This window comes from Labeo rohita, unplaced genomic scaffold (genome assembly GCF_022985175.1).
Source record: "Labeo rohita strain BAU-BD-2019 unplaced genomic scaffold, IGBB_LRoh.1.0 scaffold_153, whole genome shotgun sequence".
Taxonomy (NCBI): Eukaryota; Metazoa; Chordata; class Actinopteri; order Cypriniformes; family Cyprinidae; genus Labeo; species Labeo rohita.
The window spans coordinates 46,147-65,062 of NW_026127703.1; the positions used below are offsets into that span (position 1 = coordinate 46,147).

The 18,916-nt window shown below is 35.4% G+C and overlaps 1 protein-coding gene across 1 annotated transcript in view; it reads right to left on the bottom strand.

The window, feature by feature from the left end:
* Nucleotides 1–15,711, bottom strand: part of LOC127158510 (NACHT, LRR and PYD domains-containing protein 3-like) — a 42,142-nt gene extending 26,431 nt beyond the window's left edge. Inside the window, 6 exon segments of the mRNA XM_051101598.1 lie at nucleotides 721–2,601; nucleotides 3,200–3,313; nucleotides 3,665–3,778; nucleotides 4,141–4,254; nucleotides 15,086–15,264; nucleotides 15,575–15,711. Coding sequence (XP_050957555.1) covers nucleotides 721–2,601; nucleotides 3,200–3,313; nucleotides 3,665–3,778; nucleotides 4,141–4,254; nucleotides 15,086–15,216 — 2,354 coding nt within the window. The 5' untranslated portion in view covers nucleotides 15,217–15,264; nucleotides 15,575–15,711.
* Between the last annotated feature and the right edge of the window lie 3,205 nt (nucleotides 15,712–18,916).

An 18,916-nucleotide genomic window follows, 5' to 3' on the forward strand; every position in this document is an offset into this window, starting at 1 on the left:
GATCCATATAGTAGGAACAGTCAGGTCCAGTGAGGACTTGAGCTTATTTGTATTGAATACGTTTAATTATCAATTGATTGATTGTGGCACTATACATTGTGAATTAGGACTTAATTTTTTTTTAAGTCCAGAACTTAAATCTCAAAAGGTCAAATTCAATTACTTTGAGCACTTTAAGCAACTTGTACAAACCCTTTTATTTGTCTGAATTTCACAAAATTCGAGTCAAATCATCTTTAGACTATGTTGAGAAAAGTTATGGATTTTGTGTTCATAGACAAAACCATTTTTGTATAACGCTGCAACACATTTGAGCCATGATGCCAAATAGACTCTGGGGCTGTTTCTCTGCAAAGCTTTGACATACTGACACCAGACTTTGTGTTTGTCATTGTTACCTCTTACAGAATACAGCACATCATTTTGATAACAGCGCCACCTATTGGTCAAAAGTGATAACCCATTTAATCATATTAATAGTGGTTGTATTTAAGATATTTTAAATAATCTTAAATGGCTTCAATTACTCATTGTTCTGATGCTTGCTGCCTTGCTTGCCTAGTGCTTGGCCCCTCAATTGCTGCTTGCAGCTATATTTTTAACTGACATCCTACTGTGAAAATAAGTAAAATACACTCAAGATGTATTAGTTAACACAACAACAAAAACAGTAATTCAATTCAGAAGTGACTCTTCACTGTAACATGATTAAACACTTACAGCGCTTTTGTGCAGTTGATCACAGCTGGTACCAGTCTTCTTCTACCCTCATCTGATGTGTTGTATTTTTTGAGGTCCAGCTCATCCAGCACCTCCTCTGACATTTGAAGCATGTAGGCGATTGTTGAGCAGTGAGCAGGAGAGAGTTTCTTCTCTGTGTATTTATCTGATTTCACAAACTCCTGAATCTCTCTGGACAGAGTCTGATCTTTCACTTCCAGCAGACAGAGGAACAGATTGATGGACCTTTCAGTGGTGAGTCCATGTCCATCTTTGATCTTCTTTTTAATGAACTCTGTGGTTCTTCTTATGTTCTCTGAACTGTTCTTTGTCTGTGACAGTAGATCCTGTAAGAGTCTCTGATTGGACTCCAGTGAGATGCCCAGCAGGAACCGCAAGAACAGATCAAGCTGTCCATTTTTGTTCATTACAGCCTTATCAGTCACTCTTTTATGGAGATAATCCAGTGAATCAAAACATGCTTCTGTAGTGCTGTCTATGTGGTAGTAAAACACATAGAAAGCAGCGAGAAACTCCTGAACACTCAGATGGATGAAGCTGTAGACTTTCCTCTGATAAATCACAGATTCCTCCTTAAAGATCTCAGTGCAAATCCCAGAATACACTGAGGCGTCAGTGACATCTATGCCACTTTCAGTCAGGTCCTCCTCATAGAACATCACATTGCCCTTCATCAGCTGTTTGAAAGCCACTTCAGCAAGTTTCACAATCACATCTCTGTTGGATTGCAGGAGTTTCTCTGGATCTCTCTCTTCATACTTCTGGTTCCTCATGTTGATATGAATCAGCAGGAAGTGGATGTACATTTCAGTCAGAGTTTGAGGGATTTCTACACTCAGATCTTCTTTCAGGAGTTTCTGAAGCACAGTGGATGAGATCCAGCAAAAGACGGGGATGTGGCACATGATGTGGAGGCTTCTTGCTCTTCTGATGTGTGAGATGATTCTGCTGGCTTGATGTTGGTCACTGGCTCTCTTCCTGAAATACTCCTCCTTCTGAGGCTCACTGAATCCTTGAATTTCTGTCAGACGGTTGATGTATTTTGAGGGGATCTGATTGACTGCTGCTGGTCTGGAGGTGATCCAGATGAGAGCAGAAGGAAGCAACTCTCCTTTCATGAGGTTTGATATCAACATCCCCACTGATGAAGACTTGTTCACATCACAAACTTTCTGAGCATCTGAAAACATCAGTGTAATTCTGCTTTCATCCAGACCATCAAAGATGAACACAACTTTACACTCCTCATAAATCTTTGAGTCCAAATCTTGAAGTTCAGGATGAAAGTCCAGCAGAAGTCTGTGAAGACTGTACTGATGATCTCGGATCAAGTTCAGCTCTCGAAATGGAAGTACAAAGATGAAATCTACATCCTGATTGGCGCTTCCATCAGCCCAGTCCAGAATGAACTTCTGCACAGAGACGGTTTTTCCAATTCCAGCGATGCCTTTAGTAAGAACAGTCTTGATTTGATCCTTCTCCTCACATCCTGGTTCAGGTGAGGCTTTAAAGATGTCATTGCAGCGGATTGGAGTGTTTTGGGAGTGTTGTGTTCTGGTTGTTTTCTCCATCTGTAAAACCTCATGTTCTTCATTCACTCCTTCACTCTCTCCCTCAGTGATGTAGAGCTGTGTGTAGATCCTGTTCAGGAGGGTTTCATTCTCTTGGAGTTTGTTTCCCTCAAACAGTCTCTCATATTTGATTATTATGCTGGTTTTATGCTGGTCTTTGACTCTATGCAGGTCTGCAGTCTTCAGTGTGTGTGACCGCAAGACTGCTTCAGTTCTTTCTTGCCTAATGTGGGTCTGAGAGTGGGATGTAGAGGGCACAGACTTGTTCAGCTCACACATCTTCCTCCTGCTAAAATGAAAAATAAAAGAGCAGCAAATGACTGATTATAATGACTGCTGAAGACCAGCAGATCGATATTGATTACTATTGATTAGATGCTATTTTTCCACCCCTGTGCAGTAAATGTGCTAAAAATATGCAGGACAGGTAGTATTATTCCATCTAATTTCTTATATAAATTATTATTCATCTGAGATGCACTACAGTAAATTCAGAAGTAAATGCTTATGCTAACGGTGGGTCAGATGTCACTGCATCATTGAATTCATCACTGTTTCTCTACACAGACACACAGCTGGGTATTTTGGGTATATCCTTCCAAACCTGATTTCTGCCCCATGATGATACTGATCTGGTATTAGTATCTGCTGTTTGTCCTTTTTTTGTCCTAGCACTAAATCTACTAAACGCTGACATTACTGAATAGCTTGAATGTGGTGTGAATTTCACTAATATGAAAAACAAAGTCTTTGGTTATTTTTATAAAAAATTATAGGGTGCTCAAGTGTTCAGGTTGGGTTGGGAATTTTATGTAATAGTGAGGACCAGTGAATAAGCCATTTTTATTAAACAATCTGATAAATGCCACAAATTTCTAATGTTTTACCTGGAATCAGAGGTCACTGTTGCCTCACTGAGTGCAGGGGGACCCATCATAGATGCATTACTCTTCATTGACACACCACTGGGTTCTGGAGACTCTGATCTCAGTCTCTTCCACCTGTTGATAGTGACAATGGACAAAACAGCATATTATCTCATATTATCTGCTGTTTGCTATCGATCTCTTCTCAATCGTACTATCAATCTCTTATCAATCACTGACTCTGTACTGACTACTGCATAGCTTTCCTACACTACACTTCTACATTTATTTAGAAGACACATTTATCCAGAACAAATGAATGTTTCAAGATTCTGACAGTGAAGGTTTAGGCAAGTGATTATTGTGCCTCTCTGTAAAGCCACTAAATGAGGTACTGTTTACCTACTGACTACAGACTTCTGGTATTCAATGTAAGTACATTTAAATAAAAGAATTTGACAAGTGTAAAAATGGCAAGTGTTTTACCTGGGATCAGAGGTCATTGTTGCCTCACTGAGTGCAGGGGGACCCATCATAGATGCATTACTCTTCATTGACACACCACTGGGTTCTGGAGACTCTGATCTCAGTCTCTTCCACCTGTTGATAGTGACAATGGACAAAACAGTATATTATCTCATATTATCTGCTGTTTGCTATCAATCTCTTCTCAATCGTACTATCAATCTCTTATCAATCACTTCTCAACCACTGACTCTGTACTGACTACTGCATAGCTTTCCTACACTATACTTCTACATTTATTTAGAAGACACATTTATCCAGAACAAATGAATGTTTCAAGATTCTGACAGTGAAGGTTTAGGCAAGTGATTATTGTGCCTCTCTGTAAAGCCACTAAATGAGGTACTGTTTACCTACTGACTACAGACTTCTGGTATTCAATGTAAGTACATTTAAATAAAAGAATTTGACAAGTGTAAAAATGGCAAGTGTTTTACCTGGGATCAGAGGTCATTGTTGCCTCACTGAGTGCAGGGGGACCCATCATAGATGCATTACTCTTCATTGACACACCACTGGGTTCTGGAGACTCTGATCTCAGTCTCTTCCACCTGTTGATAGTGACAATGGACAAAACAGTATCAGGAATTTGCCAGTAATGCGCAAACACACAAAGGAATTTGTTGTGGTTTCCATGAGCTCTGAATGTTTCAAGTAATAGGTATATATGACTACAGACTTCTGGTATTCAATGCATACATATATAAAATACGCTGCCATACACAAACATAAAACAAAATGATCCTAAAATTATTTTGTGTGATGTAATCCAGAACTTTTGTATCTGTGTGATACTTTCCCAGACAGCAAAACGCTCTCAGACCTCTTCTAGTTCATTTCTATATCTACTGTACTTCTCATTATTTCATTTAAAATTGATACCAAATCTAAATTTTTACTTTAATTTCATTTATATAGATTATAATACATAAATAACATGACTTAAGACTGCGGGTTTCAAACTTTTTGAACCAGGGACCCCTTATAGGGGAGAGGATTTTTGAAGGACCCCCTCATACTTATAACAGTGTTTAATGCTATTTAATGTGGATGCAAATAATAAACATAATATAAGTGTTTTATTTGTGCAAATGGTCCCATTGTATTTGTACTTTTTAATACTACAACATAATATAATTAAAGGGTCCTATTATGCTCTTTTACAAAGTCTTGATTTTGTTTTGGGGGTGTACTAGAACATGCTCTCATGCTTGGTGGTTCGAAAAACGCATAATTTTTCACATAATTTACATTATTACAATACCATTCTCCCCAGTGTGGCACAAATGGCTCGATTAGTTTGGGTTTAATGAAGGCCCGCCTTCTGAAAAAAGGAAATATGTTTTGATTGGTTAACTGTCCCGCTGCGTTGTGATTGGCAAACAGCTTAGACAGTGTTTCAGAACCGCCACGCCCCTTGTCAAAACAGTTAGGGCAAGCTGGATTAAAGTGATTCTTATGTTTTAAATATGGATATTTTTCTTACAAAATGCATCAATTCGCTACAGGAGGCCTTTATTGACCCCCCAGAGCCGTGTGTGGCACTTTTTTATTATGGATGGATGCACATTATTGGACTTGTTTTGGACTGATGAAGACAAACACCCGTCTATGCCATTCTAAAGCTTGGGAGTGCCAGGATAATTTTTAATATAACTCTGATTGCATTCATCTGAAAGAAGGCAGTCATATACACCTAGGATGCATGGAGGGTGAGAAAATAATACGCTACAGTAGTGTAGCTATCATTAGCCTGCGAGATTGCCGGTAAATGACATTATCGTGATAATTTATTTCATTATTTTACATACTTGGTTTCACTAGGTAGGGTGACCACCTGTCCCACTTTACGTTGTACAGCACAGCATTTTTACCCCTTGTCCCGCATGTCGCATTTTGAGAAAATGTCCTGCATTTTCACAGTCATTTTTTACCCCTTGCATTATTTTACCAGTTTAAAAAAGCTTTTTATTTATTGTTTTTGCTGCATAGTTTCTGCACAAAGAATTTGTAGACATCATTAACCCTCTGGGGTCGAAAAACGTGCCGGCACAGTTTGTGGCATGTATTAATGATAACGCCGAAAAGAGCGTAAAATTCTCCGTCATTTTAGATTGTACAGATACAACCAATACATCATTCGTATCTGTAGAGAGTCTACTTTTATTTGTATACACTCATAATAACAACAAATCCACATACTTTTATAAAATAGAGAAAACAGACAGGGTGCCCTCTCTGCCTTCTCTGTCTCTGTCATCTCTCTTCACAGACACATAAATGAAACAACCTAAATCTCAGTGATTACGTGACCCACAAACATAATAAATATATGTATAGAAAGCTTGAAATATGTACTTTTAAATAAACAAATTCAATTCGACAACAGATATTCTCTGATTAAGTAATTAGTATGAAAGTCAGAAGAGGTACAATTTCTCCTCTATCACCTCATTATAGTTAATGTGATCCCGCCTCACACTGAGCGCACTGTTCATTTGGAAATTATCTAAGGGTGAGCCAGGTAATCATGTACACGCCCCCAAAAAGCTGGCATAAAACGTCAAGCTTCATCATAGAATTTACTTACTTACTTATCTAGCACCATCCATGGAAATGGTCGAGCACACACAGAAAAAAACAATATTCTCCATTCATTTTAACCAATTAAAAAAAAAGTGATGCAGCTTTCAGGTGCAAGTATCTTCTTATTTTAATAGTTCGCTTGAGACAGTTTCTATAGCGTGATACACTTCTATAGCGCATTATTGTAATGCGAGAGTGCATCAAAATGCGCAAGCACAAATCTCTTCTCTCGCAGGTGGATTCTCTTAACTGTCATATAAAAATGATGCGCTTTCTCTCGCTTGCATGTGTGCACTCTTAAACATAAATCAGCGCATATGACAACGGATGTAATCAGTATTTACACAGCATAACAGAAAATGTATCTATCTCACACGTGTCCTGTATTGTCCCACAAAATCACATCTATGTCCCGCAACAGATCTATTGCCAGGTGGTCACTCTATTTCATTGTCCGAAACCAGCTCCAGCATAAGACTAAAAGCAGCCTAACATTAACATTATCAGTGAACACCATTACTGATTGGCCTAGCCTAACTGCAAGTTTATGCATTTTAAAAAACACTTGTGTTATAAGTGAAGCTATCTACACTGTATGATAAATAAATCTCTTACCACACACTGCACACGTCTGCAGCGGGTTACGGCTCCGACGTGGCCCCTGGAGTAGAATGCGTCCTTGGCATGTGTTTCGACCCCCCATAATGCACACATCTGCGGTGCTGCATCGCTAAAGTTAGGCTAATGCCCCAGCTCATCCCTACCCACCCCCCAACCATTGCCAACCATAATCCCACCAAGCACCATTTCTCCCTTTGATTTTAAACTCCTTGATGTCAGTTTGAATGACAGCCAACCATCTGCCCGTGTGTGTGGTCAATTTTGGCGTGCAGTTTTCTATTGCTCTTGGTGAAGCAAAGCTTGACAGCACCATCAAAACAAATATGAAGAAGAGATAGCGGGATTTTCTTCTGGAACTAGCAAGGCAAGTGCAGAATAAGCTCCTAGGAAATATCAATACCTGGAAATTCATGACATCATTCACCCCATCAGTGATGCTATCACAGAACAAAACACAGTTGGTCACAGTATACATGCTGAAAATGTACATTGTTGATCTCAGGGCCCTGGATGCACAGTATCAGGCAATCAACTTCCAGGAGTGGAGAACAAAGGATTACTGTCAAGCAGAACAGTTCTGAACTGAAGTTCTGAACTACAAAGACAGCAGTGGGGAGCATTGCTCAAAGCCACGTCAGGGTCTGGGCAGACATATGCACTTTTCCTGTCAAATTGGTGTAGCCATGATGATGATGATGATGATGATGATAATAATAACCATCATATTAGGGATGTGCATTTCGGTTAATTTTCCTGACAGATATCATAGACTGGAAAATTGCTTAACTGTTATCAGACAAGATTCGAATGTTATGTAAAAACTAAATTAGATGAAAAAAAAATACATATATGAATGTCTGTGTAATGCCACGCCAGCAGAGGGAGCCCTTGCTCATGGACTGTCTGTTACCGCTCCCTCTGCTGCTTCTTTGGTGACTTCCTGTTTGGCAGCCATATAAAGAGGGCCATGCCAAACAGGAGGTTGCGAAGTATTGTTTTGCCTGTGTGGACTCTACCAAGCGTTTTCCTTGTTTCATAGTCGTTTTCCATGGTCATTGTTTCATTGTTCTAGTTTTGCCTTGTTCCTTGCCATAGTTTTTGCCTTGTTTCATTGCCTGGTTTAATTTGTTACTTTTGGACTGTCCTCTTGGATTTTGACCTTTTGCATGTTTTTTGGATTACGCTCTTGTCTCGCCCTGGATGTTACTGTTTGCTGGCGTCTGACCCTGCCTGTCTTGACTACAATCTGTATAATAAAGCTTGCACTTGGATCTACTCACGCTTCCAAAGAGTCCCGTTATAGTCTGAAACCCATGAATAATGTCAGAAATTTGCAAATATCACTATAAACAGAACATGAGTTGTGACATCATCATGCATCTGCCACACTTTTGTGAATGGTTTAGCAGAATAAAATGGTATATAATTAAATAAATAAGCTCACACAAAATATGTTTCACCTAAATAAAACGAAAGAAAAAAAAACTTGACAAGTAAGCTATGCTGTCTCTCCTTTTTTAACAAACGTTTCAACAGTTTTATAAGGAATTCCTTTCATGTTGGATCCAGTTCTCCATGTAAATAAAAATGGCTTAAACCTCATTGTATATATTGACATATATGTAATTTCTAATCAAGTAAAAGAAGTATGTGGGAAAGCTTTTACAAAATTATTCACAGATGTTATCCTGTAAATGTAGCTGTTAGCAGATATATTCATAGTGTTTGTGATAAATTTATCTTTTGTAACATATCTGTTGAAGATATTGAACATTTATTTTTCTATTGCCCTTTTTTATTTCATTTTGGGTTGAATTTAAAATAGACATAACAATAAATAAATAAATAAATAAATAAATATAAACAAAGCCCTTAATTTAGAACCTCATGATATTTTACTTTGGCTTCAAAACCCATCTTTTTCTGATAAAAAGATTTACATTATTAAGCTGTTAATTATCTTAGCAAAGTTTTATTTTGTGTGATGGAACTAAATTTTAAAAAAAAAGTAAGCTATGCCGTGTTTTGGTTTGTTTCTGTGATTCGCTAAGTTAAAAAGAATCAAGACCGCTAAAGAGGCATCCTGTTTTTCTTTATGCTACAAATTAAACCACAGTATTTTATTTTACTGTGAGTGTACACAAATAAAGTAAACTGTTTACAGTTTCACTTTTTACTCACGTTTTCAAATTCAGCCTCAAATTTTTTTTCTTGCCACTCGCCATTCTCAATCAATGTTTTTTGATGCTGACTGATGCTCTTTTATATGCTAATTATATTAATTAGGGGGTGTTTACAAAGTGGAGATTTGACACCAGTCAGCCGTGCACAATTTTAAGATCATTTGTAATTTATAAAGGTCACATCTGGAAAAGAGGTGTACACGCGTGTTTTTGTCCGCATGTTCGTTTTCTCTGAATCTCACTTAATGCATTTTTGAGAAATGATCTTACGATCTTATATGCAACTTTTTATAAATAAGGCCCCAGGACCTTATCCAAGTCACAAAATTTTTGTATATTAAATTTGGAGTCGTCCTTAATAACCCCATTAACAAGCAGAATCACTGAAGGAAAGAAGAGAACAGAAAAAAGAGACAGACAGAAACACAACAACTGACTTTAGCCACAGCCTTAAATGAAATCAACTGAAGATAAAATACATTCATTCTCCTCTGCTGAGATCTTCAGAGATTTAAACAACTCCACAAACAGCATTAACAGCTTCACTTGTTACTGACCAGATTGACCCGCATTATAAACCCTGAGTTGCAACTTTAGTTTAAAAATAAAAAAAAAATTAACTTTAAATGGTGAACAACGCTGACACACACAGAGATCAGCAATCAGCATATGAATCTCCACAATGGTGACAAATTATTAGCTAATCTGAGCTTTCTGATCATTCTGGACATCACAAAAGGCTACTAAAAGACAAAAAAAAACCAAAAAAGACAAAATAAATACATGAATCAAAGTTAAAATAATAGGACAGTTCAGCTGCATAATTTATTCATGCTGTGATGATCTAGTTCTGCAGTTTTATACAAATAATGTGTTTGACAAACACAGCATCATAGCAGCCAGACACACATATTGTAAAAAGAGTTATGAGCCCAATTATTGGAAACATTAATCACTATTAAGGTGGCTTAAAATGAAACAAACGTTAGATTTAAACCCCTGTTAATTTTCAATAAAGAACTTCTGTAGACATCTGACAGAAATAAAGTAAATCTGGTTAGTAATAAGTGAAGCTGGTAATGCTGTTTGTGGAGTTGTTTAATCCTCCTCTGCTGAGATGAGGCTATGGCTTATTTGTTGTGTTTCTTTCTGTCTCTTTTTTTCTGTTTTGTTCAGTAATTCTGCTTGTTAACTGGCTTATTAAGGCTGAGATGACTCCAAATTTAATATACACTGATTTAGTGACTCAGATAAGGTCCAGTTGTGGTTTATTTCTTTGCTCTTGGCTGACATGTGGCATTACTATGGCCTGCTTGTGGCCCGGATTTGGCAAACAGGAGTGGTCCAAGTGCCATCATTCCACACTGCATGTGGGCCTGATCATCATTTCACATGTGCCAGATGTGGGCCAGATCTGGGCTGACACTATGTTGCTATCTGGGCTGCAGGCTCATTTATTGATAATGCACATCTTGCTGGAGTTCTGTAGTGGACTAGGCTCCCCCCTAACTTCAGAAACAGTTTCCTTTACAATAAATAATAGATAATAATTAACACTGATGATAATCGATAATGAAATAATACTGGGCTTGTTTTTGAAGCTGCGGTTGCTTATTTGTCTCGTGAGAGTTGGCAGCAGAGCTGAGGCTGTTAACTTTAGCCGTGGAACTTGCTAACTAGTACATAATTAAGAAAGGCAATTTGCAAAGATTGATAAAAAAAAACCTTATACGCACTTATTGAATTAAACTGGATCACGAATGATTCTCATGAACATAAGCTATGTTTCCATCACTTTTTTTAATGCGCATTTTTAAGTATCGCATCAGAAGCGAGGGATGGAAACACCAACATCAAATTTAGAATAAAAATCCTTTAATTCACAAAAAAGTTTTTAAGCTCGCTTGAGGTGGTTTTAGACTTGTGCGAGTAATTTATTATATATGAAAATCCAGATTCAGTGGCTTCTTCCTACTTTTTTTAGTGATTTAGTGCCAGTTTATCAGGAAGTGATGATTTTGTTCTCTTTGAGTCATTGGATGGAAATGGTGATTGTTCGCAAATTTTTTATGCGATTATTCCAATTTTCTGCATAAGTTAAATTCACAACTTTGGATGGAAACCCGGCTATAGATGCATTTAGGTAGATCAGGGCCACATTCCCTTCAAAAACAAAAGTAATTAAGAATGGCTTGATCTGAGAAAGGGGTTATTATTTATAGAGAATTTTAACAAACATTGGGTGGATTTTTATCATAACAGGGTGGTTGTGTGCACACGCTGCCAACACACATTTATGTTCAAACAACATGTAAACATGAATTTTGCATCCGATGACCCCTTTAAATATACAGGTGTCAAAATATATTTTTTAAATATATATGTATATATGGCCAAAAAGAATGTTTTTTGTATGTTTTTCAAAATATATTTTAAATGTAGAAATATAATTTCAAAAATATGCAAAAAAAAAAAAAACATTATTAGTATAACATATTTTAGCAAATCTATTTCTTGGACATTTTTGTGTATATATAATTTTTACAATATATTTAAAATGTAGAAATATATTTTTAAAAATACACAGTTAAAAAAAAAACTATTTTTATAGAAAATAACTGAATTTCCCCCCAGTCATGTTAAATTTTATGCAAAACGCTGTAACATTACTAACAATATCTGTAAAATATACAATTCAGCTATTTTAAGTATTATTTTATTATCAACGTATTACACTAATTCTCATTTTTTGCACAGGAAAATTACTGTTAAATTACATTGAAATGTATGTAATAATACTAAAAAATAATACTAATAATAATTTATGAAATCACCACCAGATGGTGCAAATGACACAATTTCTCACACTTTACACAGAAATTTTTTTAAAACAGTCAAACGACTGGCAGCAACCGCTGCCTAACAAAACTGTAAGTAAAATATCTTAACCTAAACACTCTTATTTTACAGGTATTTTGTTAATTATTTTGTATAAATAAATAAATACAAAAATAAATAAATCTTATATTAAAAATAATAAAACTTATATATATATATATATATATATATAACAATTTTATTATTATCTTGTTTTGTTATTATGTTATGGCAGAAATATTGTACCAATTTGAGGATTTTTTTTTTTAAAGTCAATATAAAGAAAATACATTGAGCCAGTTCTTAAGACTCGGTTGTGTCTGTTCTAAGAAAAAGGATTCTGAGGCTAAAGCCCAGAACCTGTATATGGATTTTAAATCACAGGGATATCCTAATAAGTGGCTTTTTAAACCCATACAGCCAAAAAATATATGTTCCAATATTTTTCAAAATATATTTACATAAATATATTTTCTACTGATGTATTTTTGTATATTTTTAATAATATATTTCTATATTTAAAATATATTTTACGTAAATATATTTCTACCAATATATTTTTGGCCACATATAAATATATTTTAAAAATATATTTTGACCTCTGTATATTTCAGTCCAAAAACGTATTTTCTTGCCACAGAAATACATTTAGAAATATATTTTGGTATACGATGGTTGATGCAAAATATATTTACTATTTTGAAAATATATTTCAATAAGCTTCACTGTTTGCATATATATTTACCATATATTTCAAATATATTTTGGCCACACAAAAATATATTTTTTTGCCTTATGAGACTGCACTTGAGAAAGTCTGTAGTTTACATAAACAGGAGGAAAGCAACTTGATTACAAATAAAAGAAATAAGAGTTTTCATGCATCTTTAAATCCACATATAGTCCATTGAGTAATGACATTAGGAGGATTATTAACAGTCATTAGCACATTATCCAAAGTAATCGTCAGTTATTTAATGTATTCACTGATCAACCACTCTTTGTTTGTTCCAAGATTTCTGCACAGCAAAAAGCCCAGAGTTAAATTAATTCTCCTGGGAGTTTATTTGACTCCACACTGAAGAGTGTTAAAAGTAACACTGAAGAGAGTCAAATTAACACTGAAGCAGAGTTAAAGTTAATGAGATAATTAGTCATTAATTAAGTGATGATTGATCATTATTGAAGACACCTGATGTTAACAAGCAGAATCACCAAAAGAGAAAATCACAATTTTTAAGCAACCATTATAGTGGTCAGTGTTTGCATTAGTTGGGCTCTTGACTCTTACATTTTTAACATCAGTTTTTGTTTGGCTCCTGTAACAGAGTTAAAATAGCCAGACAAACCAAGAGCACAAGTCACCATGTGGTGATGATTATGTTTTAACATAATCGTTATTTGATCTGAGTCATTGAATTCATTTAAAGTTTAATATCTGAGTTATGTTTCCTTTAATGATTATCTTGAATGTTTATATATTAGATTTCTTACAAGCTGTTGTGATCCAAAATCATCTGAAAAGTGTTTTGTTCAGGCACACACAGACATCAAGAACCAGCGTATGAATCTCAACAACGGTGACAAACGGCATATTCAGATAAACAGATCAACTCTGAACATCACAAAACAAGCTACTAAAAAGTCACATAAAAACAGCAAAAACAAAATAGTAAGAATAAAAGAAATTAAATTACAAAGACAATTCAGCTCATAATTTATTCATGCTGCAATGCATGATGGGAGCCATGGATGAGTTCTGATTGGCTACAACATGCTTTTTTGATGGTCACCGTTGCTGTGATTCTCATGCTGATTCTTCACGTCTGTGTGTTTTATTTAATCCAACTTTTTTTTTTTTTGAGCAAAATAGGTTTTAAAAACATCTGTCTGATTACAGATATTATGTTGTTTACAGAGTTGATGTAATCTGTAAAGAAAACTCATACAGAAAAAAGAAAAGTCATACAGGTCACTACATGAAGACTATGCCAAAACATAATCAAGGACACCTGATCACATTTCCTTTGGTTTGTCTGGCTATTTTAACTCTGTTACAGCAGCCAAACAAAACCTAAAGTTAAAAGTGTAAGTGTCAAGAGCCCAACTAATGCAAACACTGACCACTATAATGGTTGCTTAAAAATTGTGATTTTCTCCTTTGGTGATTCTGCTTGTTAACATCAGGTGTCTTCAATAATGATCAATCATCACTTCATTAATCACTAATTATCTCATTAACTTTAACTCTGCTTTAGTGTTAATTTGACACTCTTCAGTGTTACTTTTAACACTCTTGAGTGTGGAGCCAAATAAACTCCCAGGAGAGTTCATTTAACTCTGGGCTTTTTGCTGTGTAGTTTGCAGGATAAGCTTGTTCATGCGGACTCCTACATGTCTTCTCTGACTACTCCTGTCAATGCCCAGGGTAATGTTCCATGCTACAGTTGCACTTCCTGCATTAAGTATGTCAAATGTAAATCATTTATACATCCTCAAAACACTAAAAACATATAAGATTAGACAATTGATAACTTACAAGAGTACATATGTGACCCTGGACTACAAAACCAGTTTTAAGCCGCTGGGGTATATTAGTAAGCAATAGCCAAAAATACATCTGATGGGTCAAATTTATCAAATTTTTTTTTTTAATGCCAAAAATCATTAGGAAATTAAGTAAAGATCATGTTCCATTAAGATATTTAATAAAATTTGTACTGTAAATATATCAAAACTTAATTTTTGATTAGTATTGATTTGATTTGATTTGATTAGCATTATTAAGAACTTCATTTGGACAACTTTAAAGGTGATTTTCTCAATATTTTGATTTTTTTGCACCCTCAGATTCCATATATTCAAATAGTTGTATCTCAGTCAAATATTGTCCTATTATAACAATGGAAAGCTTATTTATTCAGCTTTCAGGTGATGTATAAATCTCTATTTCAAAAAATTGACCCTAATGGTTTTGTGGTCCAAGGTCACATATGTGATTCAGTTTCAGTTTTCACTTCATGAATTCAGTTTTGTTATTTCAGTAAAAAATATTATGGTACATCACTACTTTGAAATGAGGATCTGGCAAATGCATTAATGACTAGTATCTTACCTGGGGTCAGTCACTATTGCATCAGTAAATGCAAAAGGTGAGTTCTTCATGGGTTGTTCACAGCTCGATTCAGAAGATGGAGATCTCATTTTAGAGCCAGTGTCTTTCTCTCTCTCCTCACGAAAACTCATTTTGGAGGTGAACTGAACTGCAGTGGCTAGCAGCGGCTAGCAGCTCTGCTGTTTATCAGACATGTATCACAGTTAAAAGTGGCAGTTATTTTAGTAAGGGCACAACAGTACAACTAAGTTATCTCACGTTTATAAAGCAGAATCAACAATTATAAATACTGTTCATCAGTATTGTTTCTGATTACTCTACATAAAATAACACATTTGATTAGCTGTTAAAATGTTTAATGTTCATTAGCTGAAAAAAAAAAATTCTGAAAGTGATAGTATCATTCCTCTGTTCTTAAGCAACAACAAAACAAATAGCAGCTCATTTTTATGACTACATGGTGACATGTAGAATATGTTCTGAACTTACCAAAAATATACGGCTTCTAAAATATCCAGTGTAAACATTTGCCCTGAAATGGCATCACTTATCCTTTCGCTTTCAAAGGAATGACAGTTTTTTTTTTCAAGCTAGTTTCAACCCTACTCAGTATCAAATACGTTTACAGTTTCACTTTCACCGGTTTGTTTGATGAGGACATTTCCAGGTCCTGTTTCAATGCAGTATTTGAAGCCTCCAGCTCCCCCTGCAGGAAAACTGAGAAAACTATTTGTTTCTTATAAACCTGTGTCATGAGAATGAGAACTTAACACATGAACAACCTAAAAAAAAAACACACATGAGTGATGTCATGCTCATACATACACGTGTATACATACACATGTGCCTTTGATTCTTCATGTGTGTCATACATCTCAGTGACAAGGGGCCGTATTACAGAGAGATCTTAACTTTAAAACTCTTAACTTTAGGATAACCCCACTAGTGTCCTAACTTCAAAATTTCTTGAAACCCACCTTTAAAAAACACGAGCACTTTTCAAGAATAGCATTAACATTTATTACTATTACACAAGATAAAGAAAAGCTATGTTTTATGGTGGAGACTTAATAACCACACTTTTACTGAAAGTAACAATAAAATTGGACAGAAAAGATGTGCATATTAATATACTATTTTTATTCAGTTATATGCAACAGACAGATCAAACTGCTTTGTTTGTTTTTTTTGTTTTTTGACTAACCCAAATAATTTTTGTTTTTTGACTAACCCAAATAATGTGTAGTTGTGTAAGTTGTGTAACTTCCGTTTGGGTACTCTCCTGTTACAGTCTCCAAAGAAATCCATGTTAAAATGGCGTAAAAAAAGATCTACTTAATTAAACTGCAACTTTTCAACATAACTAAACATAAAAATGTGCACAGAATTAAGCTGTGCTGTTGTTGGCTGCCACAGTAATAAACTTAAGGAATTCCTGTAAAGTGCTTGTTTTGTGTACCAGCAAATCTGTCCATGCTCGGCTTTGTATTCCATTGCATAAACAATAATGTGTGTGAAATAAAAAAACAACCTGTCAAAATAAAGTGTGCTCCTATCATTTCGTGGACAAAATCCTGTGAACTTTGCCCCAATCGGGAGCTGTATATATATGCCCTTATCTGTTTCTCATCATCCCTTTATATTTCCACTCATTAAACTATGACAGGTGTGTTACTACAAAAAGAAGGCTATATATGTGACACTGTAAGGTGATGAAACTATGGCACCATACGCTTTTTAAAACCCTTTTCATGTGTGTAATGTGACATTGTCGGCTGGGAAAATACGCTTATTTGACTAGAAACACCAGACAAGAAATGTAAACCATTGTTCCAAGAATGTGGATAATATCTTTAATGTGCTTAACAGCTCTTCTACTCCTATTAGGATAACTTCAGATATCACAGATATGTTTTTTTTTGTTTTTGTTTTGGTACAGTCAAAGCGTGATACAAAACCCACCAGTGGCGGCTACTGGTCTGTCAAATAGGGGAAGCTCATTTTCGGCCTACATCGTAAAATTGTCTATTTATTTATTCACAAGAATGTGCCTTATTGTCATAAGTAAGTCACAATGCAAACAATCGTAAAAAAAAAAAGCTTTAGTTTTATTATGCAAAATATGATGTATTTTTTCTTTTAGTCAGATGCTACTATATAGTATAAATATTTTGCAATTTAAATAAGGTTATTATGGAGATTTATTTAATTATTTATTTCTAAAGTATTTTAATAGAAATATAAGGTTTCATTATGGTATGTTAAAATTTTTCAAGATTACTATATATTATAGTCATCCTCCATGTTAATATTTAATGTAGTAATCTATATATATATATTGATTACTACATTAAATATTAACATGAATGAATGAATGAACGATCTAAAAAAAATATTAAACTCTGTAGAAGTGAAACAAGGAATGTGGTGTATAATTGTGTGAAATGTATGATGAAAATCAAGCAATTTCGCCAAGCAAATATAAAGAAATAGGTTGCAGCAGTTTTATTTCGACTGAACTTGAGAAATCCGCGATGGGACTGAGCGCGAATAGCTTCAGCGATTCCTTATAGTACAAAATCGCTGTCAGTCAAAAGGAGATGCAATCTTTCGACAGACCCTCCAATCATCACGCAGAAGCTCGGAGTCCAGGCCAGCCCACTCCTCATTTGCTCCTCATTCACCCCCAGAGACGCTGAGCGTCCGTGGGCGGGACATAATCGCAGCGTTTATCCAATGACCGTCTAGTTTCAAAGCACTGAAAAAAAACGTTCAAAGCAGCCGCATTGAAGTCAATGGACGCTGGGCTTCAACGGGGAAATGCACTGTGACGCTACGGGAATGTATGAGAAGAAAATCAAGTCAGCCGACCTGCTATATCTAACTGATTCTGAACGAACTCGTCTTTGAGATGAACGTTTTCTAACGCATTTTTAGTCAATAAAATGTTAATACAATAGTACATAATTTGACCATTAATTTTGTGACATTATAGGGGAAGCTGAGCTTCCCTTGCAGTCTTAAAGAAATCGCCACTGAAACCCACAGTGGGGACAATGTGCTGGTCAAATGCTGAAGTTACAGCTGTAATAAAGCATTTTAAAGCTCATATAGCCAAAGGAAAACTGGCCACAATGACTGAGTGCCAGCAGTATAAAACTTCTGAGGATCCTGTTCTGTAATGCTGTATGAAAAAGAGAGAGACCACTCTGACTTTTATTCAAATGTTTTGTAAGCAGAAAGTGCAAGCTAATCTGCTACCTCAAGCTAGTGATGGGCGCTTTGTAAGCACTGCTTCGTAAGGCTTCGAAACTTTTGTGAATCATTTGTTTTGAAACAGTGGCTTCGAAACCATAGTAACCACAAAATTAACCATGGTTTTACTAAAAAAAACATGGTTTTACTACAAGAACTATGGTTTAGCTGTGTTTTTCGTAGTAAAACCATAGTAACCACAGAATTAACCATGGTTTTACTAAAGAAACTATGTTTTAACTATAGTTTTTGTAGTAAAACCATAGTAACCACAAAATTAACCATGGTTTAACTATGTTTTATGGTTTTAACCATGTTTTAAACTGCCAAAGTCACTTGATTTCAGTAAATGAGGCTTCATTATGGCATAGCTGTTTTGAAACATTTTGCAATTTGAATGGTTTGCCATTGGGGGGGCGATGATCGTTGTAAACCCATGAATCAGGCAAGTTCATTGAGTTTAGAATAGCTGTATGGTTTTTTGATCTCTGATTGGTTTAATCAATTTGCATACATTTTAATGAGACATTTGTGTAATTAAAAGGATGAGAAGTAGATAATAGTCTCTTACTCGCC